This window comes from Myzus persicae, unplaced genomic scaffold (genome assembly GCF_001856785.1).
Source record: "Myzus persicae strain clone G006 unplaced genomic scaffold, MPER_G0061.0, whole genome shotgun sequence".
NCBI classification, from domain to species: Eukaryota; Metazoa; Arthropoda; class Insecta; order Hemiptera; family Aphididae; genus Myzus; species Myzus persicae.
The window spans coordinates 106,859-134,127 of NW_019103891.1; the positions used below are offsets into that span (position 1 = coordinate 106,859).

Sequence of the window (27,269 nt, forward strand, 5' to 3'; positions counted from 1 at the left end):
TTTTGGATCAATGAAAAAATCACTTAAGTTAGTTTTCTTTGAAATGTTCATTTTAGACAAAATAAAAAAATGTACACAGTATTAGGTACAGATGTATCAAAAAACAATTACAATTTATAGGTAACACTATTTATTATAAATATAAGTTGGTTTTGGGGAATAACTAGTATTATAATTAAACCATAGTACTAAATTATTGTCAATTATATATTTTTATATACATACACATTAACATGTTGAAGGTCGGTCCACTGGTCATTGGTCCTAACTCATGCAGTCACTTGGTAGATAATGAAAGTAATAATATATCATACAAGTATATTGCGTGGTGCAAATTTGAGACATGTCATTTTAGCATAATGTGAATACTTTATAAATATCAAATCAACTATTTACAATTATTTACACTGAAAAACACAATGGTAGCCTATAGGAAATATAAAATATCTGTGAGTACTCCTTTTATTTTTGGTAAGGTGAAAATATTTTTATAAAAGAGGAAATTAGTGTTTCTCAATTTTATTTTTTATTTTAAACAAGAAGTATACAATCTGTGCCCTTGGGCACAAAAAGAATGTGATAAGTAAGAATTTATAACCTGAAACACAGAAGGGAAGTGTTTCTTAATGACGTAAAATTGTTTATTAAGCATTAGTAATGCATCTGGAAGAGCCTGTGTTATTGGTTCAAAAATATTTAATGAAATTCATATTCATCATAGTTTCACATATTATTTTATCAATGATATCGTTTTTTTTTTTTAAATAAATGATTAACATACATCTTGTGTATACACAAATATGCTAAAATAATTATTTAATTCAAATAATTATTTACAAATTTAAAAAAAAATAAAGATTTGAAATGAATAAATGAAAATAATAGTTTCAGTAGACAAGAATTAAAAATAGTATTTATAGTTCAAATAAGTTATTTGGACACACGTTTTTGTTGTCTTGAACGATATACATCAAATGGCGGTGGCACTAGGTTAATATCTTCATCACTGTCATCACCTTTACCAGACAGACCTCCTATTCTACGTTTTTTCTTATTGGAACCACCATGAGCTGCATCTTCATTGGCCCATTGCACTGACACAGCAGTGTCAAATAATTTAGCATCACATCCATTATCAGCTTTTGGCATTGGTGCTATATAAAACAATATACATTTATTGTTAGGAATTATAGTTAATTACCCAAACAATTCTACAATCATACTATTAAGTCTAGAAATTAAAAATATCTGTGAATAAATTTAATCTTTGTACTAACAAGACTAATGTGTAGTAAGTAAATTTTATGATCACGAATATTTAGTATACACATTGCATGTATTAAATGTGGTGTTTATTACACATTTAGTACACTAATTTAATGTTATAAACAGATAATCTTAAGAGGATACCACACCTGTATCTGTGTAAATACATAACATAAAAAATGTGCATTCAGTAAAACCAATTTTACGTTATTAAGTTTAAAAATAGAGTTAATTGACTTATCATCAAATGTGAAGGTAAGAAAATTATCCTAGTATTCTGAAAGGTTGTATAATAAAAATATACACACTCATTATTGTAAAATCAATACATTCATTGCCCTAGCAGAATCTGAAATAAATATACTTAAGGACTTACCTTTGTCAGGAAGTATAAGTCTCAAGAAAATATCCATAAGCATGTCTACAGACACAAATGGGCCATGGAAACAACCAGGTGGTGGTAATACTTGCATTAGCTGGCAAGCAGGTGGTGGCGGCGGAAAGGTTCCTCCTTTAAAATGTTATTTATAATACTTAGTAAAAAAAAACTTCATTTTTATTACCTGGCACAATATGTTCGCCTGGAAAAGCATTCAATTTAGGTTTATAAGGTACCATTTGAGAAACATCTGGTATTGGCAATCTTTTTTCATTGGGTCGATTATCTAAGTCATCTAACCCATCAATAACAGCAGACCTTTGGGTGGAATTATGCATTGTTTTAGATACGGTATTGGTAACTTCGTTATAACCAATAGATCTCAACTCAGGACTAGTACATGGAAATAGGTTTAAAAACCTATACCTATCTACAAGTTGTGCTGTTTCTTTTCCTTCAAATTCAACTAGCTAAATTCAAAAAATTAATTTATATTTAATGTTTGTACATAATTATTTTAAATTACTTTGCCAAAAACAGCCGATCTTCGTTTCTCTACTTTCAGTATGCTTGACAAATCTCCTATATTTGATTCAAATTCAAGGAATCGATTCCAAATATCTCTAAAATTAATAAAAATTAAGTTAATAAATGATTGCATTGTTGTAAATTATTATTTGTTTAAAAATAGCAATAGTTACACAGATTTTTCTGGTTCAAGACTTGTGTTTGATAGAACTCTCTCAAATAATACCCTTGTATTATTATCCTCTATAAAAAAAATTGTACAATGAATTTAAGAAATATTATTTAATATATTTATTTATAATATTAAATATAATAATATTTACCATTAAGGTGAGAAAGATAATCTATATAACTAATAATATACTGAGGGTTGTCGCAATACTTTTTTAATCCAAGCTCAAAAATACGAAAAGCAATGTTTTTATCTTTACTACAGTAATATTCCATTAAAGCAGCAGAGACATAGACATGGTACTTAGATCTAGAGTCATCCCTAGCTTTTTTGAAAACTGCCCGTGCAGATTTAATTCCTTCGGCGCGACGAGCAAACTTCATATATTGTACATACGTCTGTAAACCATTAAAATATTAAATTTGTCATTTAGATGATACAATACAATTTTAAAATTCATACCAGTGTTGGATCAGTGGTAATTTCATTTTCTAAATAACTTTTATAAATACTATGAACTTTTTCATAATTCATACGACCTTCTTCAAAATCAGCATAAGCAAAACGTAGTAACATACTTGTATTTAATACTGTACCAATTGCTCTTTCATAAACATTAGCTGCTTCGTCACTATACTGCTTAGCTGCTGATATATCCTAAACACATAAATTTCACAATAATTATATGTTTAATAATTTGTAGGTAATTGTTTAATAATACTTACCCCTTTTTCTGAGAGAATTTTAGAACTTCCATCTAAGAACTGAGCAGCTTCATACCAAAAATCAGGATGATGGGTCATGCATAATAGTGCTTGGTCAAAAGCAAACATTACTCGTCTTGTAATTAGTGCAGTATCTTCAGTATTCAAAGGGTTTGCTTTTTCCCAAATTATATATTTTTTCCACAATTCCACCTATTAAAATAGATAATAATTAATTAGTATACAACTACAAATAAAAATAACGAAATCAGATACTTACTTGTTTCATCTCGTCTAGACTACCAGTTGGAGGTACACTAGGATAATTCTTGTTCAGTCCTCTTATAACTACCTCATACTCTTTAGTGACTCTTCTGGCATTCATATAATCTCTACTTCGTTCAATCATCATCTTGTCAGCAATCATAATATTAATACTTTGTTCAAAAGCCAAATACTCTTTCCATAACATTTCAATGTTAATCATAGGATTTACAACACCACGTTGATACACCTAAAATATAAGATATGAATTTTACAATTTATAAGTTATAACACTGTATAATATATGGAATACGAATCAATTTGAACTACCTTTCTGATTGCTGTAATCTTTTGGTTTTCAGCATATGAACCAACTGCTTCAACACTACTTAAAAAGGTTATGTAATCTTGCCAAATGTTATGTGAATGTATATCCATGCCAATTTTCTCCAATGCAAAATCATAGGCTTGAGCCATTTTTTCTCTATTACATATTTTAAAAATAAGTTCATCATCAAATGAAAATGTAGTATATTTCAATAACCATGTTAAAAACAAATGAAGACTAACCTCGCCCTTATTTTTTTATAAAGTTTAATTGTGTTAGTGACATGTAATTTGTTGAATAAAAATGTAAAGGATTAAATATTTTTAAACAATAATTAGTAGATAATATAAAAATTATACTTATTAATATAAAATGTATCTATTATTTTATGGGAGATTATTATGTTTATTCACAATCCATGCATCATCCATCACCTAATTATGAGAATTTTTGCCAGATTGGAAACATATTTTATTATAACTCCTACAGAGATTATATAACAAGTTGGCGGATAATTTTCTTCTCAATAACAATTAATTATCTTATGTAGAATACAATAAAGAAATCGGAGTTAATTTATTTGTCTTGATTATAATGGCAACAGAAAAATATCATAAATTTGAACAGAAAGTAAAATTATTTACTTGTAAGTCGGTAAAAGTGCTTTGGTCTCCTTAACATAGGCCAGGTAAAGTTTCCACAATTCAATGTTGAGTACTTTGACAAGACAACGCTGAAAAAGCTGATGAATATGTGTTGAGATTAATAAAAAATAAAGGGTTAAAATACATGACATGTTAAATATAACATTACTGTACCTTCTCGACTTTTTCAAAGTTCCGACCACGCATCTAAAAAACAAAATTATTATATTAAGTATTGTCAACATACCTAGAACTTTTTTTATAACTTTTTTTTAACAGGACCTGTTTTTACAAATAATAATATTGTTATAATTATTATACATACTTCCATTTCGATATAATACTTCCAATATCGACCAGAAGTTGGAAATGTAGTGACAAGTTTTTCAAAGAACGATCGTACGTCGTTGATCCATCGAGTCTGTGCTTCACGTAACAGTATCGCCCATGATTCTACGTCCCATGGATTTTCGTTGACCGTATCCTGTGCTTCTTCTAATTTTTCATTACCCCAGTTCTGCAAAACATAGTATGCGATCTTAACGTTTGAAGTACATATATCACGCTAAAAATTGCACTTACCACTGGTGGATATTCTTCGACGGCTGTTTCCATTTTAGAGCAGTATACAATATAGTCTTAGCCCAACACAAGGAACATGGTTTGCACTTAGCAGGCCGAGTTTCGAACTTTTGAACGTTCGAAAACTTTGGACTTGGTATTTTTAATTTATATACGTTACTATCACAAAAACATTGAAAATGATAGCCGGCAAACTCGCTTATTTTCGGGTTTCGGTGGTCATTATTTTGTGATCACGTCTTGATCGATAGTGGTAACGTGGTTATTCTATGGTAGTAACAACCGCAATGTTTGAATATGATCTGATAACATAAATTCAGCGCCTATACATATTATTATATTATCATCATTGATGAATCGCCGTTATCAGGCACCACCAGAATAAATTTTCTTTTAATCAATTACCAAAAAATTAATGTTTTCATGTTTTATTATTCTTCAATCTTCAGTTCTTTATACCTCCGACGTTGAGCGTTAACGTCCAAGTGCGGGGACAGTTGTTTTCAGTGAACGCCATTAAAACTTTTGTGTTTTAGCTCATCAGTTTACAGGATCGTTATTAACGGTTGAACGATTGATGGGTTGAGAAATGAAATGATAGATTAAGCTATTTGAGCCCGTTCACAATTGACTTCCTAAAGAAAACAATGGCTGAGTTCATTAGAGGTGGTCCAGGTGTGGTATTGCGCGAGAAGGTACATGCTACTCTAAGTCTCAACAGTGAAGACAGTCAGGACATACTCGATCAAGACTTTGATCCATTCATAGAACAAGACGAACTAGACGGCAGGAATAATGTATCATTATTAAAAGCACCCCCAGAAAATCATTGGTATCATGGTCGGTTAAGTCGTTATGCAGCAGAAGAACGATTATGGCAGACATCAGAAATGGGTAGTTATCTGGTGCGCGAAAGTGATCGTAAACCAGGCTCATATGTGCTATCATATCTAGGACGTACTGGTATCAATCATTTTAGAGTGACGGCTGTATGTGGTGATTTCTACATAGGTGGCCGACAGTTTGACAGTTTGTCTGATTTAATTGGCTACTATACAAATTGTTCAGACTTATTGAAAAGAGAGAGACTTGCGTATCCAGTAGCGCCTCCTGAACCTGTCAATGATAAAAAACGCGTTGTAGCAATTTTGCCTTATACTAAAATGCCGGATACAGATGAACTAACATTTCAAAAAGGTGACATATTCTTTGTACACAATGACATGGGAGATGGATGGCTATGGGTAACTGCTCATAGAACAGGTGAACAAGGAATGATTTTTAGAGACTTAGTAAGTTAAAGTATTAAACTATTATTAATAAAAATTATTAAGTTATACATTTTTTTGTTTATGAGGGCTTAGAAAAATTAATAGGTAGTAAATTAAATTAAATAAGTGATTCATTTAGTATATATGTATTTATTTGAAAGTAATTGCTGTATAACCTGATTTAACTAGTTCAAAATATTTCACAATTAAATGGGTTGAAAGTTCTAATTTTTATGTTAATCTATAGTGGTAATTTTATAATTAATTGGAAATTTAACAATTATTTTAATTTTAAAACTAACTTCTTTTTAAAAATTTAATTTAAAAAAACTTTTATTTTTAGAAGTAATTAATTAATTAATGTTACAAATAACATTAAAAAAATGAAAAAGTAAATGAATAAAAATGCTCTGACTTACCTTATTATTTGTCAGTCTATAGATAAATAGATAATTTAAATATATTATGATATAAGTACAATATGAACATTATAACAGTTATACCTAATTAATTTAGAATAAATGTTTTTTATTAATTTTAAACAATCAATTAGTTTTCATAATTAAGTAATAGAGTAATAAGTTACAATCATTAAATACAAAAATTACATTTTCAGGTTGATCATTTAGATGAAAATATTGATCCAAACACAGTCTTTGATTGGTTTCATCCAGGAGTAACCAAAAATGAAGCTGTAGATATGTTAGTCAAATCTGGTCCTGGAAGTTTTTTAGTGAGACCAAGTGATAATTCCCCGGGTGATTATTCATTGTTCTTTCATGTCAACAATCAAATCCAAAGATTTCGAATTGAGAAAAAAGGTGTTCGTTATTTGATGGGTGGTCGTACATTTGAATGTTTAGATGCTGTCATAAATAGATACCGTAAAGAACAGATAGTTGAGGGGCATACTCTTGTGATGCCTGTGTGTCGTAATTCTCATGAGTTGTTGGAATTACCAATCAAACAACAGGAAGTACAACAAGCTGAAAAAATTTATGCAACATTGAGAGAATGTCGAGAACAGGTCGGGATCAAAAAAGTAAAAGGAATAAAAATGCAAGGGTATATGTACAAGAAAAGCGACAAGAATAAAAAATGGAAGTCATTATACTTTGTTTTATTAATTGATGGAGTTGATACTCATTTATGTTTTTATGATAATCCTAAAAGAACTAAACCTAAAGGTTTGATAGAATTGAGTTGTGCTTACTTATATCCAGTACATGAAAGTGTGTTTGATAGACCTAATTGTTTCCAGTTAGTTGAAAGAGCTTTACCATGTTTGGCTACTATAACTTATTTATCTTTATCGACACAAGATTTGTTTCAAGAATGGCTTTCCTCTTTAAGAATGTACTGTGTCACTCAGTTGTCAAGAGTTCCTAAAGCACATAAATTACGTGAATTACGTTGCTTACAGCTGCACATTCTGGATGCTCATCGCTTGCCATTCAAACTTGTACCAAACCCATTTTGTATAATATCTCTGAATCAAGTAAAAGTAGCCAGAACTCGAGCTAAGAGTGGACCTGATCCTGTGTTTGACGAAGAGTTCACTTTGGACGATGTACCTCCTGATGTATTAACATTCACTGTAAGCATTTACAACAAAGGAAAACGATCTAAGGATACTGAGGTAGCCGAGTTAACTGTAGACTTAAATACATTGAACAATGGGGCTGAAGTCGAAGACTGGTATCCTTTAAGTGGTATAACACCTATTGGGGAATGGGGTTCTCTACGATTGCGTACAAGGTACTTACATGATCTCATCATGCCAACTGAAGAGTACTCACCAATGCAGCAGCTAATTCTTGATCCAGATTTAGAATCTGTTCGAGCACTAGCAGATCTATGCCACCAGGACCGCATGCCTTTGGCAACATCTTTAATGGGAATTTTCCGACATGAGAAAAAAGAAGCTGATCTGTTAAGAAGTTTAAATGATGTGGAGATAATGAAAGAGGATGAGACTACTACACTTTTTAGGGCTGCATCATTAACTACAACTTTAATGGACCTTTATATGAAATCTGTTTGTTCAGATTTCCTAAAATCTGCGATTCAACAAACTGTGTTTAAATTATTGGAAAGTAAACAATCATGTGAACTTAATCCATGTAAAATGGAGTCTCCAGACGATGCTTGTGACAACGCTGAGTTTCTTTTGTTAGTATTAGATGAGATCACTCAATCCATATTTATGTCAGCTGATGCTTGTCCTCGTACTTTACGATATATATGTGGATGTCTACAGAGAATGGTAATGAATAAGTGGCCATATGAAAGATTAGTTAGGACTAGAGTAGTTTCTGGTTTTATATTCTTACGACTCCTGTGCCCTGCAATCTTAAATCCTAGACAGTTCAATTTAATTCCAGAACCACCACCACCTATGGCAGCTAGATCTCTTATTATGGTGGCAAAATGCTTGCAGAACTTAGCCAATTTGGTAGAGTTTGGAGGCAAGGAGCCTTACATGGAAGTTGTTAATCCGTTTATATTGAAGAACAAAGAGAGAATGATTGTGTTTTTAGACCAGTTATCCAATGTAATTGAGAAACCAGAGTCAGAAGGAGAAAAAATCAAAGGCGACCCTGCCCGTAATTTAGGCACCTTACATCACATTTGTAAAACGCATTTAATCGAACTTCAAAATCTTAGTAAAAATCAACCATCATTAAAAAAGCTGGTCACAGTCACAGAGATGTTAAATAAACATAAACAAAAATATTTGGAAATGATTACTTAAATTGTATTCACACAAATACAATTGAATAAAATAGACATTTCTAATTGCAAATTCATCCATGACTTACAAAGTTAATTTGCTGAAGGCATTGTTTCAGAGTTGTAGTTAAGTTATTATTATTAATACTTAATAGTTTTTCAAAATTGTATATCCACAAAACTTGTGTTCCAGAGTATAAGATGAGAGGTAATGTTGTTAATAACAAAAAAACTTACCATCTCATTAAAACAAATAACTAAATACATATAAATTTATATTTATTTTGGTTATTTTATGTTATTTATAATGTTATTTTACTGCTTAACGCTTTTCTAAATGTATCAATGACGGTATACACCAAAATCGACTGGTTAACTTTGATGACTGAGTTTATAATTATTAAAATTAATTATGTTCTTCTTTAAATGCTGTCAATTCTGTCGATTTCAACAAAGATTTTCATGGACGTGCCAAAACTTTTTACATAATTTATAGTGGTTTAAAAATATATTATAAACATTTAGTAATTCAAACTAAACACATTTATTATATATATTATATACTGTATTATGTTAGATAAAATGATTTTTATTTGATCCATATTAACTTTAAAATATTTTTCTACATTTTGTATTCATGCATTAAAATTAAATTAAATATTATGTGTATTGATAATAAATATTTCCAATGTGTACACTAACATTTTTTTTTATTACAGTTTTGTTAAATTATTGTAAAATTTGATACATAATTAGTATCAAAATAAACTTAATATTATTTTGTTAAATCAATGCTAGTTTATGTAGGTATTACTGTTGATGCATTTATGGTGTAAGACAGCTTTCAGCCATTTGAAATCTTAGTAATTAAAGCATACCTAATAATTTGAGAAGAAATATTTTTTAATTATAACAAAATTTGATTTTATGTTAAACGTATTGAAGAGAGTATACAATGTAATATGTTTGCTTTATTATGAGAATAAATATAAAAAGAAAAATGCACTTATAGTTACTGTTCTTAATGTTAGTATTTAAGTTAAGTGAATCAATCAAAATGTGTTAAATAAATTTATACTTAAAACTATATGATGTTCTAATGTTTAAATTATAAATAATTTAATATTGTCTTTTAAGAGAAGCATGTCAACATAATATTTAAGAAATGTTTGGTTAGTAAGTATTGTATGATAGTTGGATACTTGGACAATTGAACTGAATTAATTGTGGTAATTTTATTCATATTCATGGGTTATTTCATGGTATAAGAAATAAGAAGTATGCTGAACACAAACCTTGTTTTGTGCATATTGTATTGCATAAAACTAATTAAATGCATATGTGTGAGGTCACCTTGAGTTTTTATTAGTTGTATTTATAAATTATACATTGCCCATAGTTCAAACCTCGGTCACTGGTAGCACTTTTCGTCAGGCAGATACCTGTTTGGAGAGAGGCTGCAATCCCCCCACTGGATATGGCAGAAACGTACGTATCAAAATTCTGCCAAACACAAACGTGTTAAAACCTACCAAACCTACACCCTATCACGCACGATAACCCTATAAACAGTTAATAGCCATAGTCCCCAGGCTTAAAGATCAATAAAAAAAAAAATAAATTGAAATATACCTACCAAATGCCAATTCAAACTGAAGCATAGACTATAAAACTATCCAACATCATCATAGAGGTGAAAAAAATACTTTTACACCAATAATCTTGAAAAATACTGAGAAATTTCTTTATCTTATAATATTCAGAGGTGTAATAAAAATAACCAAACATTGACATTTATCAATAAAAAACAATACTCTGAATTAAAATACTATTTTTTAATTGTAATGGAATGTATTTAAGTATAAACAATGATTGTATATTAAAAAAAAAGCAATGATATATAAAATGAAAAATGTAATAAATATAAAATATAAGAATATAGTTTTAAAAAAATAAATGATATGAAACCTAAATCTAGTGTAGGCTTATATTTATGGTCCACGAAATAAAACATATATAATATAATATAAACATCAGCAGTAATTGGATTACAATAATCAATAAAAAAAAATCATAATATGCAATAATATCAATTAAAAAAAATTAAAACTAACAATATACAAAAATTAAATTTCATATCAAATGATTATAATATCTGAACATGGAACACTATGTATATGTTCCAGATGAACACAAAAAAATTTTTAATAAAAGAAGAGTTAATAACTTGTATTACGATACGTGTGTTCAAATGTATTTTAAACATAAATAGACATAAAAAAAGACTAAGGTCTATCAGCGGTTGCCTAATGAAAATGGAGTGTAAATATATCTAGGTTTTTTGTCAATAGCTTTGATTATTTCATGACCAATAGCTGTACCCATTGGCGGAGGAACTGCATTACCAATCTGCCTATGTTTGTTGATGATTGGTCCATGGAAAATGAATGAATCTTTAAAACCTTGTGAGCGAGCACACTCTCTTACACTAACCACACGGTGTTGCTCAGGATGAAGTACTCTGCCTTGTTTTCCCATTGGCTCAGGATTTGTAATGGTGGTTGAACAATACCCTGACCACGCTAGGCGGCCATATAAGCCTGCCCAGTTATTATGTCTATTACCAGTATGTGGTAAACACCAAGGTATAATTGTATTGTTTTGACGATCTTGGGGATCACATTTATCACCATTGGCACACGAGCAAACACCACGCAATGCACCGTTTGGACCATAACCATTTTTGATATCATGGTGAGTATACAAAAGTTAATTGGTTTAAATTCCTTCAGCTAATTGTACTTTAATATTGGGTAGATCTCTCCAGTCACTTCCTTCACTTACTGGTATAAGAGCCATTCTAGCTTGAACCAAAGATGACATATCTTTGCATATATGATCACTCAATATAGATTCTGCATATCGATTATCTGGATATCTTAGTAATTTCTGTAAATGCGTAATTGGTTTTGATTTGTATATGATATCTTCGTCATTTGCTCCATTTGGTATTTCAGGTAAATCAGACCAGGCATCATATACAGTGACTGTTCTCATAGGAGCTGACTCGTCATACTTACAATTAGTTTTGAACTTTTTGTTGCCAACTTGAACAGTTAAACTAGAACTTCTCCTATTGAATACATGTACAGGCTCAGGATAGAGCGGCAATTTTTCACCTGGAGCTGCTGCCATAATGATTAACCTCCTTCTAGTTTGAGGTACACCAAAGTTACCAGCTTGCAGAATTCCAAATGTACACTGGTAGCCCATACGAGTAATACATCTAAGGGTCAATTTAAGAACCATACTTCTTTTAAACGATACAAAATTTCTGACGTTTTCCATGACAAAATATTTCGGACGATAAAAATCAATATATGATAAAAATGAAACAATCAGAGAGTTCTTAAACAACGAATATTGACCAGAATTAAACCTATTCATTCCACTAAAACCTTGACAAGGAGGTCCTCCACAAATGAAGTCAACTTCACCTTTTTGTGGAATGTTTTGATTTTTACTGTTTGTTTTTTCACCAGACATTGCTAATTTTAATAAATGATTACAATCTTCAACAAACACAGTTGACTCTGGATTGTTTAATTTAAATGCGCCTGCAGCTTTTTCATCACACTCAATAGCCCAATTACTTATAACAAGACCACTGTCTTCTAAGCCCCTAGACAGACCTCCGCAACCGGCAAATATATCAAGTCCTCTGAGTGGTTTGATTTTCTTATATGATGGTATATACTGTAATTTATCTTCATCCACATATTGATATTTATAGTTAACATACACTTCTTTGCCAGTTAGTTTAGCTTCACTTGGGAGTTCATGTTCAGGGACAATAGAACCAAATATGAAATCATATTTTTTCGTAAAATAAAATCGATCTGGTCCACCTGAAGACCATAAAAGTGGATCTTGAATATTAGAAATGAATGAAACATAACATTTACCACGTATGTTTTTATATGTAACTCTAAATTCTTCTTCTGACCAAAATAACATATTCATATCTGAATTTTTGGCATAACCTTCCAGAGGAATTTGTTCAGCCCTATACATACGTCTTACGATCAGCTTGATATTTTTTCTGTCCCAATCAACAAAGTATATCGCCAATATTTCTGCAATTTCAAATGGATCTGGAGTAGTTTCATTTGAACCACGTGTTGTACTTTCCAATGACTTACGATAATACTCCGGATATTTAGTTTCATCAATAACTTTTTGTTCTTGATTACTTATATTTTTATTTGTTTCTTCAAGCTCAAATGGTTCTTCTCCAATCATATTTGATCTTGAAGCTGTTTTGAATATTTCAGGTTGTAGATAAATAAAACTACCAACTTTATACTCTTCATCAAATAATTTAAATTTATAAAAATATGAAATATTTTTTTGTTCTTCGATGAACTCATACAATTCGGGTTCTTTTGACTTTTGTTCTAAGACAAAATCTTCACAATTACTACAATAACCTTCTCTAATAACAGTATTCGGTTCTAAAGGTTTTGGATACTCGAATCTTCCAAATGTATCATCATATTGTAGTTGATAAAAAAATGAATTTTTATTTTTGCGATTAATAGGTTCTAAGAGATCTTGTAATTTTGAATTACCAAGTTGGAACCAATTTTTACTAGGTATTTTTTGTACAACATCTATTACTTTAATTACATTTTTAATATCAATATTTGTACAATTTTTGAGGGCAAATATTTCCTGAGGGTCAGCTGTTTCACCTAGTACAGTTTCATAACTATGCATAAAGAGCTGAACATGGGCCTTATTTTTAAACTTTGTCTTAAAAAAATATTCTATGCATCCTATTAGTGGAATTGTCGAAACATTGTTTTTTACAACAACAAACATTTTTTCACACAGTATTTGATCTTTCCATAACACTTGATTTACATTGACACGTACATCAGATATTTCTTTTTTTATTTTCGCGTTGCAAACATCATCAAATACAGTCTTAACAAGTTTATTCATATTTCCTTCATTTTCTTTATCATCAATATCTAATTGAGCCGCAAACATATTTTCAAACACATCTTTTACTAACTCTGTAGTAGTTGCCTTGCTAAATTCTCGTTTATTAATATCAGTTTTTACATATTGAGTTCTTTGACCGGCTCTTCTAGACAGTGTTTTGACAGGTTTTGCAGCCCCTGAAAGCTGGGTCAATGTTTCAATACATTGAGTTTCTGCTAATGGTAAATGATAAGTGTCGTTTGAATCATATTCTAATACTTGATTCAAGACAAATTGGGCATGAGAAATAAGATCTTCTTCGGTGAATTTATTGCCTGTTGCTGGGTTTACAGAGTTTATAATACAATTTAAAATATCTTCATAAGTTGGATCATCGTATTCACTAGATAAAATATTTTTAATTACTTCTCTACTTAAATGTATCTTTTCAGTTACTGATGTCATGTATTTTTTATATTTAGGGTGTGGCTCGATTAATAAATAATCGGCATATTCTGTGTTTATGCCTATTAATGCCTGAGTACCCCCATCATATGATGATAACCACCATTCCAATATTGGTCCTAACGCCATAGCAGCTATTCCTTCTTCTATACCAGGACTATTGTCATAAATTGGTTTTACATAGCCAGTCATATATATTGTGACATTTCTCTCCATTACCCCTGAATCTATAGAACACATGTGTCCATTTTCATCATAAATGCTGTAATTTGTTAAGTTGTGTTGCACCACATCATCATTATCAGTGTAAATATTAGCCAAAATCTCATTTGTTAACACAATACATTCTGGTGCGGCACCTGAAGGTATATACACATCTTCTGTTACCGTTTTGTGACAAAACTCGCAGCATACCTTAGTATTGGCGATTGGGATATCTGTATGAATTTCATTGTTGTCAGAAGGTGAGTTGTGTAGTTCTTGTGTGATTAACGGCTCTCCCAATTTTCGTTTAACACCTCTTGGTTCTGGGTCATCATTCTTACCACCTGCCATGGTCTCAACTTGTATGTGACTTTCAGACCTAATGGAGCAAATAAAAAAAATTATATAAATATTTTCAAACGAATAATGGGCAATATTATACTCAAAAAATCATGATTAAATATGTTTGGTACACTTACCAATACTTTGTCTTAAAACAATTAATATTACCAGAATTCTTAGCAGATGGAGCAATAACGACATCAACAAATGAAAAGAATGACTGGCAATTTCGACGGACCGCTCCACCACAGATCCACAGGTGTTGGCTAATATACGCGTCTATGATAAAGTATTTCGATTTCCGGCCACATTTCTCAGTGTTTGACAAATAATGGCGCGAAAATATCACTTGTTATCATCTAAACTTGATATTTATATATAATCAACTTGATATATATATATAACCACCTTGGAATTAAATCCATATACCCTCAATGGCCCTTTTAGATGTTTTTTGGCGGTGCAAGTATATACCTATAGTATACATCAGCTGTGAGAGGCCCACGTAAAATGCGCGCCAGCGCAATCTGGTTGCTCACCTCAACTCTCAAAAAGCACTGCTCAAAGGCCGAATCGCGGAAAAAAGGCCCAAGGAAAATTATTTAATAATAAATATGAGCACATACATGATACATAATACATTGTGTTATAAGTTGTAAATTGTTTTATATTGAGTCATTAAGTAGTTAATGATATAATTAATAACATGGAACCCACAGTAAAAATCATCAGTTTAGGTATATACCTACAAAATGTATGCAAAAGTTACACAACTATAAACATAATAATATAATAAGTCAATGTCAATACAAAAAAGACGTTAGTTCCTATATTAGTTCGTTGCTCAAGTTGAATAGAAGGGGAATGGATACACGTCATTTTTACCACAATTGTATTATTCACCTTAGTAACATTAGCTACTAGCCACTAGACCATTAGTTATTAATTTATTATTATTATCTGTGATAATTAACTGTTATCTATATAATGTACAATTAAGTATTACTGTATTAAGTTTTTTCGAATTATAATCAACGAAATATTTTAAAAATATAAAACAGTACAATAATTGTATGACACTCGCGTGGACTTTTATTTCCGTGGACTTTTTTTCCGCCTACCCAAATGACGCATGCCCGTATGGGTTATGAGTTTATGACCTATACAAAACACAAGTACGTAACGAATATTCTAATTCATAGCTATAAATTATAATACGCTTGTACCACGGAGGCACGGAAATACAGAAATACGGAATAGATCTTATATTATTTAGAACAAATCCAATTTAGATCTACGTAAACCCACAAATTAGTACTTTTTTTGAAATCTGAAAATTAATATTTTATAACCAGTCCAAGTATATTAGTCTTGATAACTCGAAACTTAAGGGGAATAAAAATGTATACGACTTGTGTATTTTTCTAATTATACACTTAACACAACTTAAAAACATTTCAAGGGGCAAGAAAAAAATTAAAGGTTTTCGAATTATCGACACAATCATATTTTGAATTTTTCTAATGATGGCCAGTACACTGAGGGCCGAATTGGTTAGGAGAGCTAGCGAGAAAATCTATATAGGTCAGTCGTGTGAGGGTAGGTGAAAATAAATTCATGTTTAAAATATAATTTGCACCGATCAGCACTAAAAACTTTAGACGTAATTTTGGGACAGTGAATAAATAGACAGCTTAGAAGTTAAAATCTCGATGGGCTGATAACACCAATCCTGCCTGGTTAGTACTCTCTACTTAATTACTTGGGTGAAACTTTATTTTAAATTTTTGATCCTTAGCTATAAAAGTTGAACATTTTATAAATATTTAACTACAAAATAATTTGTGAATTTTCAATTCGATAAATTTTGTCAACATTTGAACTTTAAATGCTTATAAAACAAAATCATGATTATGAATTTTTAATATTTTTGAACTGATATTGTATCAATACATCAGAAGCTTTATATTACATTTTAAAGCTTTTTGACCCAACAAATAAAATTGTATCAACATTTACAGAAAAAAATTAAATAAATCCAGGGCCACGGTCGTGGCTAAGTAAAAAAAAATATAGCGGCGGCACGACAGTGTATATTATCTTGAAGCAGGAGAGTTGCCCATTTAAATTTTAAGTTGTGTACATTTTGGTGTTTTTTTAACCGTACCTAACTAATTATCTACTGAATCAATACCTAATAAATCTAATAAATTGGAAAAGATGAGACAAATTGTGCAGACGATCCTTTGCAAAAATCATCGAAATCATACCGTTAGAAATTAAATTACTAAAGGAAACATGCAAACTTTTTAATGAGAAATCATAATGAAAGCTGGAATCACGGCGGCCGAATCTCGCGTTGTCGTGCGACCGGTACCCCCAATCCAGCAAAATTATTGCTATCTCACATTAGCATATTTATTATTTGTTTCATTTTATGATAGACTATCGCTTATTAAATTTAATTATATTTTATAACTTATATAATATATAAATAAGTATACATATTGTGTGCTATACATAATTGCTTTGTTCGAAATTAAAGTTGACAAACAAAGAATGAAAATAAAGAAAAGTACTTACTGAATAAAAAAATAAACATAGTGATAAAATAAATTCCCCAAAAGAACTGTAGAAAAATAAATTCTAAGTTAATTGAATTAAAGTAAACTTATTTCAAAATACAAGTTTACCAAAAAAATCAAATATTAAGTTTCGATGTAATGACTTCAGTAGTAATAAAGAGATGGTCTCATGGTGGTAAAGACGTTTCTATATACTATTTCTAATAATCCCAGAGAGGAAAAATAAGAAGAAAATTATTGATGTAAAAAATTGGTGATATCACAACAAAAACACTTCGTCCACCTAAGTGTAAAAAAAACGACTAGTGTAAAAAAAACGACTAAGTAAAAAAACAGATCTTTAAGCACTATTAAGATGTGATATCATAAATAAATTTTAAATAAATTGCATTAAAGTACACTTATTTTGTTTTAACAATTTATTTACTTGGCGAGAAATTATTTTGAGTAAATATTTATTCAAATATTTTAAATTATAATGAACTTCTAATGCCTTTTCTTTATCTTATTCACGTTATTTCATGTGTCGTGTCATATAAAGTAAATAATTTAATCACATATTTATAGTGCTTAAAGATCTGCTTTTATTTTACTTAGCTGTTCTTTACACGTAGTTCGACGAAGTGTTTTTATTGTGATTGAAAATGTCCGTAAACAGCTCAAAATAAGTCGAAATATTTTGTCAAGTATATGAATTGATAATATAAACATATGGTATACATTTCAAGCATCTACAGTTATTCGTTTTTGAATTAGAACAGAATAAGAAAATCATTACACGAGAATTCGAGCAAATATCCAATGTTGTAAAAATTGCAATATCAAACGCTATAAAAATGTACCTACTACCTTGACTTCCAGTAAACATTTTTTTTGTTGATGAAGGTAGGCATACTTATAAGTAGGGCTCGGATTTATATGTATTTATTTAACCAAAGTATGTATTTATGCAACAAAAATATGTACATAAATATGTGCTAAAAAATGTATAATATGTATTATCAAAAAACAAAATTATGTACATAAATATGTGCTAAAAAATTTATAATATGTATTATCAAAAAAAAAAAATATTATTATAAATTAAAATGAAATGTAATAAAAAAAAATATTTATCTAACTATCTAATTATTATGGTTACAATTAATAATGACATGCATTTTTAAATTTTCGAATTCGAAAGATCGCCGATTATGTCCTAAAATTGATCTATATCGACTGAAAGATCTCTCAACTTCGACTGATGTTATAGGACAATATTGCATGTTGACTATGTCTGAAGGAGAAAGTTCTACAGTATTATTTTGTACTTTTTTAAACATGGGCAAGTCTGTATTAATAAATAATAAATCGTAAATGAACAAATTATCGAAATATGTAGGAAAAATGGAATTATTGAGAAATATGTAAAAACATGTACTTATGGCAAAATATGTAAAAATATGTAAAATAAAATATAGTTCATTTTATTGGAAATCAATAGAAACGAATTTATCACTTACCTAAATTAATTTATCAAGTCACAGTAAAAATATGTATTTACATATAAATCCGAGCCCTACTTATAAGCTATAGGGAATCCTGTATTAAATTTTAAAATCTTGGAAATAAAAATAAAATTTACTATGAATTTCTACTCAAAATAATTTAGACATTTTCATGATTTTTAACGAATTTTTTCAAAGTTTTAAACTGAAACGCTCATTAAAAATTATTGCAGATTTGATCTCAATTGTAGTGATAATTTCCACTTACAACAATTTACGAGGAAACTTGTACTATATTTCAAGTTTTTTGACAGAGCGAAAAATGTTTAACCGATATTAGTTTTAAAAAATTAATACGTAATATTCAAAAATTTCATATGCTTATAAATAATTCATCAAAAGTCAAAATATTTCGAAAATGTTATGGTGTATTGCAAATAGTAACATTCAGTGAAAATGGCATGTATCTACAGTATTTATTTAGAGTTACATCAAAAACCAAAATCGATTTGGTCGAAACCAGTGTTCCGTAAAAATTCCCGTTTTTCCTTAATTCTTTGTTTGTTTTTCCTGCCGTTCCAAATCTTTGGGAATATTTTACTTTTTACGTCTCAAATACCAACTAGTTTCACTTTCCAAACAGCAAAGTTGCTGTTATGGTAAATCGAAGCACTTATGCTTGGCAGCGCCAATAGGTGATAACAAACACAAAAAAAAAATTTTTAATTTAAAAAAACACTTATTGTAAATCCATTACATTCATCGCTCCGCACAGAATCTAAATATAATAATAATAACTATTTTATATAGGAACCTACAGTTTTAAATTCTAAACGGAGCGATAAATGTATTGATTTTACAATATGTTTTTTTTGTCATCACTTTTTGGGGTAGTAAAAGTGCTTTGATTTTCTTCAACATCATTTTTTCTGGTATGAAAGTGAATCTAGTTGGTACTTTGAGGTGAAAATTAAAAAATTCTCAATAGTTATAATTTAAAACTAAGTTAAGCATAAATCCACAATAATTTTTTATGAGCGTTTGAAGTTAGAATTTGAAATTAACAGCATATGTTTATTTTATCAATTTATATAGGTACTTAATAACATTTTCAAAATATTTTGACTGGTTTTGTGCTATTTACAGACACTTAATTTTCGATTTTTTGAATTATTTTTCTATTAATGTCAATAAAAATTTGTTTATCGGGTTAAAACGCTTGAAAATTTAATTCAAAATACCTGTTATATTGATACAATATCATTGGAAAAATATTTTTAAAATAAATAATCACGATTTTGTTTTAAAACCATTTAAAGTTCACATTTTGACAACATTTATCTAATTGAAAATGTACAAATTATTTTGTAGTTAAAAATTTAGAATATGTTCAACTTTTATAGCTAAGGATCAAAAATTGAAAATAAAGTTTCAAAAAAGTAGTTATTTATGAAACCAAAAAATCTAAAAAATATTAAAACACAGTCTTTTTATGTTCAAATACCCACTGTAGTTCTAATGATTAATAGTAAAATAAATCACAATAACATCATCCAATAAGCAATAATACAGTCTAAAGGCTAACAAGACTGTCTTAGCTCAGAATTGTTATTTGTATACAATTATGATTTTATATATTGAATTCAAACATAAGACCATTCATTACAGTGACCCCTTGTAAACCGACTGTACCATAGAGTGACATCCACTAACCCACTTTTTTTAAAATTTCTTTTTAAAATTAAATTAATCTTCATTTATATCTAGTATCTAACCACACACACAAAATATAATCCATAATAAAGTGTCTATAGATAAGAGACTAGATAGTAGATACAAATGACAAATTTCAAAAAATTCAAGATATAATAAATACAATAATGTACCTAGCTCACCAGAAACTATCTGGGTAAGAATTAAAAAACTAACAATTAAATCCAAAACTGTTTTGCCTATAATTTTATTTACTTCATAGTTTATTTTTTTAACTAACTAATTTACAGACTTAGATACATTCCCTAAACTTACATAAATACAATTAATAAATAATTGTATTAATTACATTTAATAAGTGATAAGCCATACTAATTAGACTATCTCAGGTAAGTTTTAGTTAAATTCTCAAATCTGTGAATGCTACTTGATTATTTTGTACCATTAGAAAAAAAAATACTTTTGTCATGTTTTTGTGCTAGCTTTGTTTTTACTCTTTCTTTTAATAAATAATTATTAGATAATATGGTACGTCGTCAACCTGATGAAAAAATAAAAAAAAGTAATAATATTATTGACTTACACTTTATATTATACACATAATAAAATATATACTTTTATCAAAACCCATTTGAGTTATAGTATGTTTCCAGTGTCGAGACGTACTCTTTAGAAGACCTTACTCTTTAGGTAAGAGGAACGTTGAAAAAAACCACGATAACAAGTTTGCGGCGGACGATGACTCGATGTCGATAACGATAATTGCACAATGCACAGGAATAATATAAATTAAGTTAAGAACGATTAGGTCTAGGTATTTTTGTAAAAATAAAAAAAATTAAAATATGAACGAGACTGGTCGCGCGTTTCATAACGATAGCGTCGATAGCAGTATATCAAATTAGCACAACGGCGAGTCGGCAACGATAATCACTAATCACATTCCAATTCCCCCTACACACCGCGGCACCAAGACCTGTAGAACGATAATATCATATCGTCTCATATTTATTTTTAAACTGTATTTGGGTATTTACTGGAATGACTTGCTTCGCAGAACGCGGGAGGCGGGCACAGGCATCTCCGGCTCAAGCGCGCGGCCCGTAGACTCAACTCTAATTTTATTATAATTAAAAAATATGAACCATATAATATATAAATATTATGTACATCGTTAAGATATGTCATTTTTATGACACTCAAATTAGTAAATTAGGGGGCAGGGGCCACAATGCTGTAGAATAATTAAATAATAAAAATGTGGGTTAACTCTGGGAATCACTAAACATTTACATAATTATAAATGTAGTAAGCTAATTGCCAATGATCCCTTAAACATGATTCACTGATCCATGATTGGTCAATTAAATTTTGCTATTTTAGTGAAACATATTATAATGAATAAATTATGTTTAATTACTGAATGCAACTCGGCAGACGGCAATACTATATTATTATTTATAACATTATAGTGTATGGACGTATGGGTACAAACTGAGTATTGATTAAGTATACTTATATTTAAGAGAATGGACCTCTTATTATTATAAAAAATATTTATTACCTTTTATTATTTTATTTTTACCTTAATCGGAAGAGTTCCTATGGGACGAATAAACGATTAAACTAAAAATAAGTTAAGCACTTATGTCGTTATGATAAATCACGATCACTATTTAAGATATAAAATAATAAAAATTAGATAATATATTTATCGTAAATATATTAACATAAGACCAGGACGGCATTATGGTCATAATAATAGAGGGCCGTGAAAGAATAACCACTAATAAAAAAGTATCAAAATGTTTAAAATGTTTTATAGCTTCTCGGCACCAACAAGTATGTTTAATTACAAATAGTCAACACCTTGTAGTCTAATTTGTGGTAAAAAATTCAAGCTATCTAAAATACCACGAAATTCGTTAAAATTAGTCTTCTTGAAATTTTTCAGGGCTTATTTTTTCCGGATATTTATTAGGAGAATCTAATAAGTAATAATCGTACAGTGTGCAGTACTACTATAAATTAAACCACGATAAGGACAAAATAAATGACCTCTATATCGTGGATTAAACGTAAGTACGTATTTTTAAACTATGGTACAACTACTGACTACTATATGAGCATATTATGCCACATTGTGGTTATTTTAATTTTTAACTATTTTTTTTTGTACTAAACAAAACAATGAAAACCTTGAAGTTTCCGGTGAGGTAAACCCACGGTTTCAGATCTAAAGCCGTGGGTAAACCTCATGTTCAAAGTTCAAACGCATCAAAATGTGATGACTGAAAACTTGCCAACGCTGACGTAAGGGTAAAAGGTGGTTTTTTTCTTTAGGTTCGTGACAGCCTTGCGGAGATAGGTAGGTTGGCAACAACTAATTCAAAAATTCCACTATCACAAAATATGATTTTGGAAGATGTGGCCCCACCACACCACAACGTGCAGCATGGTAAACGTTAGCCTTAACTACAGTGTTGGCACATGGTATGGATAAAATAACCATTTATACCTTATTTATTCTTATATATATGCCGTTACGTCTAGACTCGACAACCAACACTTCAAAATACAATCGTCAATATTTCTATTTTCAACCACGCCGGCGATAGCTGGCAGGACGTGAGGCACTGAGACCGAGACGGCGAGACGTGACAAATTCACGGACCGACCACGGGTGCTGTTCCACAGACACGGCACGCCATTGTCGGTTTGAAAAGAGAAGACAAAAATACTCGACGGCCGACATGTCTACACTAAGAACCAGTTAATAAGCTCTCTTTTGTTCCTCGCGAGTGGCATCTATTTACTGTTCAGTATACTTAGTTATTATTTTTTTGTCATCTAATTCATAATTGTTTTCACTTCAATTATTATTCAATATTCAATAAATCTATAACAGTATTGCAGCTATGGAATCAATAATTCCTAGTGAGAAATCTGGTAAGTTCTGTTATTTTATTAATTAACTTTTTATTATTTTTCAATTGATTATAATGTGCTTGTAGATATTATTTATCATATACTGTAGGGTTATAATATTGTATTGTACTTTATAGGGCTGATTACTGAAGATGAACAGGATCTTCAAATAAGTTCAAAACGTGCAAAACGTGTCAAACATACATTTACAGAAATGCCAGAAAACGTGAAGAAACTGTCCTTAACACCTGCTGATGTCGTCCTAAATAAAATAAGTGATTTCCAAGGTAAGGTATGCTGCGAGTTTTGTCATAAAACAAACACAGAAGATGTGAATATAACTTCAGATGCTGAGTCAGAGTGCATAGTATTAGCTAATGATGTTTTGGCCAATATTTTTACTGATAATTTTAATATTATACAACACAATCTTATAAATTACAGTATTTATGATGAAAATGGACACATGTGCTCAATAGATTCAGGAATGATGGAGAGAAATGTAAATCTGTACATAACTGGCTATGTGAAACCAATTTATAATCACAGTCTAGATATAAAAGGTGGAATTGCATGCATGGCGGGACCAATATTAGAATGGTGGTTATCATCATATGATGGCGGTGCTCAGGCATTAATAGGTATAAACACTGAGTATGCTGATTATTTATTAATTGAACCACATCCTAATTATAAAAAATATATGACGTCTGTAATTGAAAAAATAAATCTGAGCAAAATAGTAATCGAAAAAATGTTAGACAATCACGAATCTGATGATTCAACTTATGAAGACATTTTAAATTATGTTGTAACATCTATAAACCCAGCAACAGGTGTTACATTTTCAGAAGAAGATCTTATTACTCATGCACAGTTTGTACTCGATCAAATAACCGACTATGACTCAACTGGCATGTATGATTTTCCGTTATCTGAAACTCAATGTGTTGATACTTTGACCCAACTTTCAGGGGCTACAAAATCTGTCAATGTACCAACCAGAAGATTAGGTAGGTTGGGGCAAGGAGCTACATGCATAAAAACTGATTTTAGCCAACGAAAATTTAGCAAAGCTACTACTACAGAGCTGGTGAAAGATGTATTTGAAAATGTGTTTGCTGCTCAGTTAGATATAGATGACAATGAAAGTGAAGAAACAATGAATAAACTTGTGAAGACTGTATTTGATAATGTTTACAATGAAGATGTTAGTAATGATGTATCTAACATAAACTGTGTTGAAAATCAAATAATGTGGAAAGATCAGAAACTGAGTGAAAAAATGTTTGTTGTTTTGAAAAATAATGTCTCAACAATACCATTAATCGGATGCATAGAATATTTTTTTAAAACAAAGTTTAAAGATATGGCCCATATTCAGCTCTTCATGCATAGTTATGAAACTGTGCTGGGTGAGACTGCTGACCCTCAGGAAATATTTGCTCTTAAAAAGTGTAAAGACATTGATATTCAAAATGTAGTTAAAATACTAGATGTTGTTCAAAAAATACCTAACAACAATTGGTTCCAACTCGGAAATTCAAAATTACAAAATCTTTTGGAACCTGTTGACCGGAAAAATAAAAAATCATTTTTTTATCAACTACAATATGATGATACATTTGGACGATTCGAGTATCTTAAGCCTGAAGAACCCAATAATGATATAAGAAATAAATATTGTAATAACTGTGAAGTTATTGAATTGGAAAACAAATCAAAAGAACCTGAATTACTTGAGTTCATTGAAGAAGAAAACAGTATTTCATATTTTTATAAATTTAAATTATTTGATGAGGAGTATAAAGTTGGTAGTTTTATTTATCTACAACCTAAAACATTCAGAACAGCTTCAAGGTCAAATATGATTGGAGAAGAGCTATTTGAGCTTAAAGAGACAAATACAAATATAAGTAATCAAGAACAAAAAAATATTGATGAGACTGTGCATACAGAGTATTACCGTAAAACATTGGAAAATTCAATGCGTGGTTCAAATGAAACTACACCGGATCCATTTGACATTGCGGAAATTAAAGCTATTTATTTTGTTGATCGCGATAGTAAAAATGTCAAGCTGATTGTACGTCGTATGTATAGAGCTGAACAAATTCTAGAAGATCATTCTAGAAATGCAGATATGAATTTATTATTTTGGTCAGAAGAAGAGTTTAGAATCACATACCAACAAATATGTGGCAAATGTTATGTTGCCTGTGGAAACAACATTCTAGATCCAATTGTATGGTCTTCTCATGGTCCTGATCGATTTTATTTCACAAACAAATATGACTCCCTTACTGATACCATTGTCCCTATGTATAAGCTCCCAAGTGAAGCTAAAGTGATAGGGAAAGAAGTATATGTTAATTATAACTATCAATATGTGGATGAAGATAAATTACAGTTTATACCATCGTATAAGAAAATCAAACCACTTAGAGGACTGGATGTATTTGCTGGTTGTGGTGGTTTGTCAAAAGGCTTAGAAGACAGTGGTCTTGTTATAAGTAATTGGGCTATCGAATATGATGAAAAAGCTGCCGAAGCATTCAAATTAAACAACCCAGGATCAAATGTGTTTGTTGAAGATTCTAATCATTTATTGAAATTAGCAATGTCTGGTGAAAAAACAAACAGTAAAAATCAAAACATACCACAAAAAGGTGAAGTTGACTTCATTTGTGGAGGACCTCCTTGTCAAGGTTTTAGTGGAATGAATAGGTTTAATTCTGGTCAATATTCATTGTTCAAGAACTCTCTGATTGTTTCATTTTTATCATATATTGATTTTTATCGTCCAAAATATTTTGTAATTGAAAATGTTAGAAATTTTGTATCATTTAAAAATAGTATGATCCTTAGATTGACCCTTAGATGTATTACACGTATGGGCTACCAGTGTACATTTGGTATTCTACAAGCCGGTAATTTTGGTGTACCGCAAACTAGAAGGAGGTTAATTATTATGGCTGCAGCTCCCGGTGAAAAATTGCCATTTTATCCAGAACCTATAAACGTTTTTAATAGAAAAAGTTCAAGTTTAAGTGTCCAGGTTGGTGATAAAAAATTCAAAACTAATTGCAAGTATAATGATTCGGCCCCTTTGAGAACACTCACAGTATATGATGCTTGGTCTGATTTACCTGAAATATCGAATGGAGCTGATCAAGAAGAAATTCTTTACTATTCTACGCCCATTACACATTTACAGAAATTACTTAGATATCCAGACAATCAATATGCAGAATCTATATTAAGTGATCATATATGCAAGGAAATGTCATCTTTGGTTCAAGCTAGAATGGCACTTATACCAGTAAGTGAAGGAAGTGACTGGAGAGATCTACCCAATATTAAAGTACAATTAGCTGAAGGAATTGAAACCAATCAACTTTTGTATACTCACCATGATATCAAAAATGGTTATGGTCCAAACGGTGCATTACGTGGAGTTTGCTCGTGAGCCAATGGTGATAAATGTGATCCCCAAGATCGTCAAAACAATACAATTATACCTTGGTGTTTACCACATACTGGTAATAGACATAATAACTGGGCAGGCTTATATGGTCGCTTAGCGTGGTCAGGGTTTTGTTCAACCACCATTACAAATCCTGAGCCAATGGGAAAACAAGGCAGAGTACTTCACCCTGAGCAACACCGTGTGGTTAGTGTAAGA

At 30.2% G+C, this 27,269-nt stretch overlaps 4 protein-coding genes across 4 annotated transcripts; 2 read left to right on the top strand and 2 right to left on the bottom strand.

Moving 5' to 3' along the window:
- Window positions 1-503: 503 nt before the first annotated feature.
- On the bottom strand, window positions 504-5,088 carry LOC111035994 (protein suppressor of forked). The gene is made up of 14 exons (XM_022317855.1): window positions 4,868-5,088; window positions 4,611-4,802; window positions 4,460-4,492; window positions 4,286-4,383; window positions 3,644-3,797; window positions 3,330-3,563; window positions 3,071-3,262; window positions 2,808-3,002; window positions 2,497-2,743; window positions 2,347-2,416; window positions 2,172-2,268; window positions 1,830-2,115; window positions 1,643-1,777; window positions 504-1,154 (listed from the first exon to the last, which is right to left on the bottom strand). Exons 1-14 carry the CDS (start codon window positions 4,898-4,900, stop codon window positions 931-933), a joined length of 2,190 nt encoding a protein of 729 aa, XP_022173547.1. The 5' UTR covers window positions 4,901-5,088; the 3' UTR covers window positions 504-930.
- A 143-nt stretch (window positions 5,089-5,231) lies between these two features.
- On the top strand, window positions 5,232-9,291 carry LOC111035993 (ras GTPase-activating protein 1). The gene is made up of 2 exons (XM_022317854.1): window positions 5,232-6,159; window positions 6,755-9,291. Exons 1-2 carry the CDS (start codon window positions 5,515-5,517, stop codon window positions 8,891-8,893), a joined length of 2,784 nt encoding a protein of 927 aa, XP_022173546.1. The 5' UTR covers window positions 5,232-5,514; the 3' UTR covers window positions 8,894-9,291.
- A 1,475-nt stretch (window positions 9,292-10,766) lies between these two features.
- On the bottom strand, window positions 10,767-15,329 carry LOC111035990 (DNA (cytosine-5)-methyltransferase 1-like). The gene is given in 2 exon segments (XM_022317852.1): window positions 10,767-14,908; window positions 15,040-15,329. A coding segment is annotated over 1 exon segment (3,714 nt). The 5' UTR covers window positions 14,881-14,908; window positions 15,040-15,329; the 3' UTR covers window positions 10,767-11,166.
- Window positions 15,330-15,875: 546 nt separating this feature from the next.
- Window positions 15,876-27,173, top strand: LOC111035992 (DNA (cytosine-5)-methyltransferase 1-like). Its single transcript, XM_022317853.1, has 5 exons — window positions 15,876-16,046; window positions 22,611-22,734; window positions 23,000-23,149; window positions 23,210-23,605; window positions 23,722-27,173. The coding sequence occupies exons 4-5, from the start codon at window positions 23,575-23,577 to the stop codon at window positions 27,051-27,053; spliced, it is 3,363 nt and encodes a 1,120-aa protein (XP_022173545.1). The 5' UTR covers window positions 15,876-16,046; window positions 22,611-22,734; window positions 23,000-23,149; window positions 23,210-23,574; the 3' UTR covers window positions 27,054-27,173.
- Window positions 27,174-27,269: the final 96 nt, after the last annotated feature.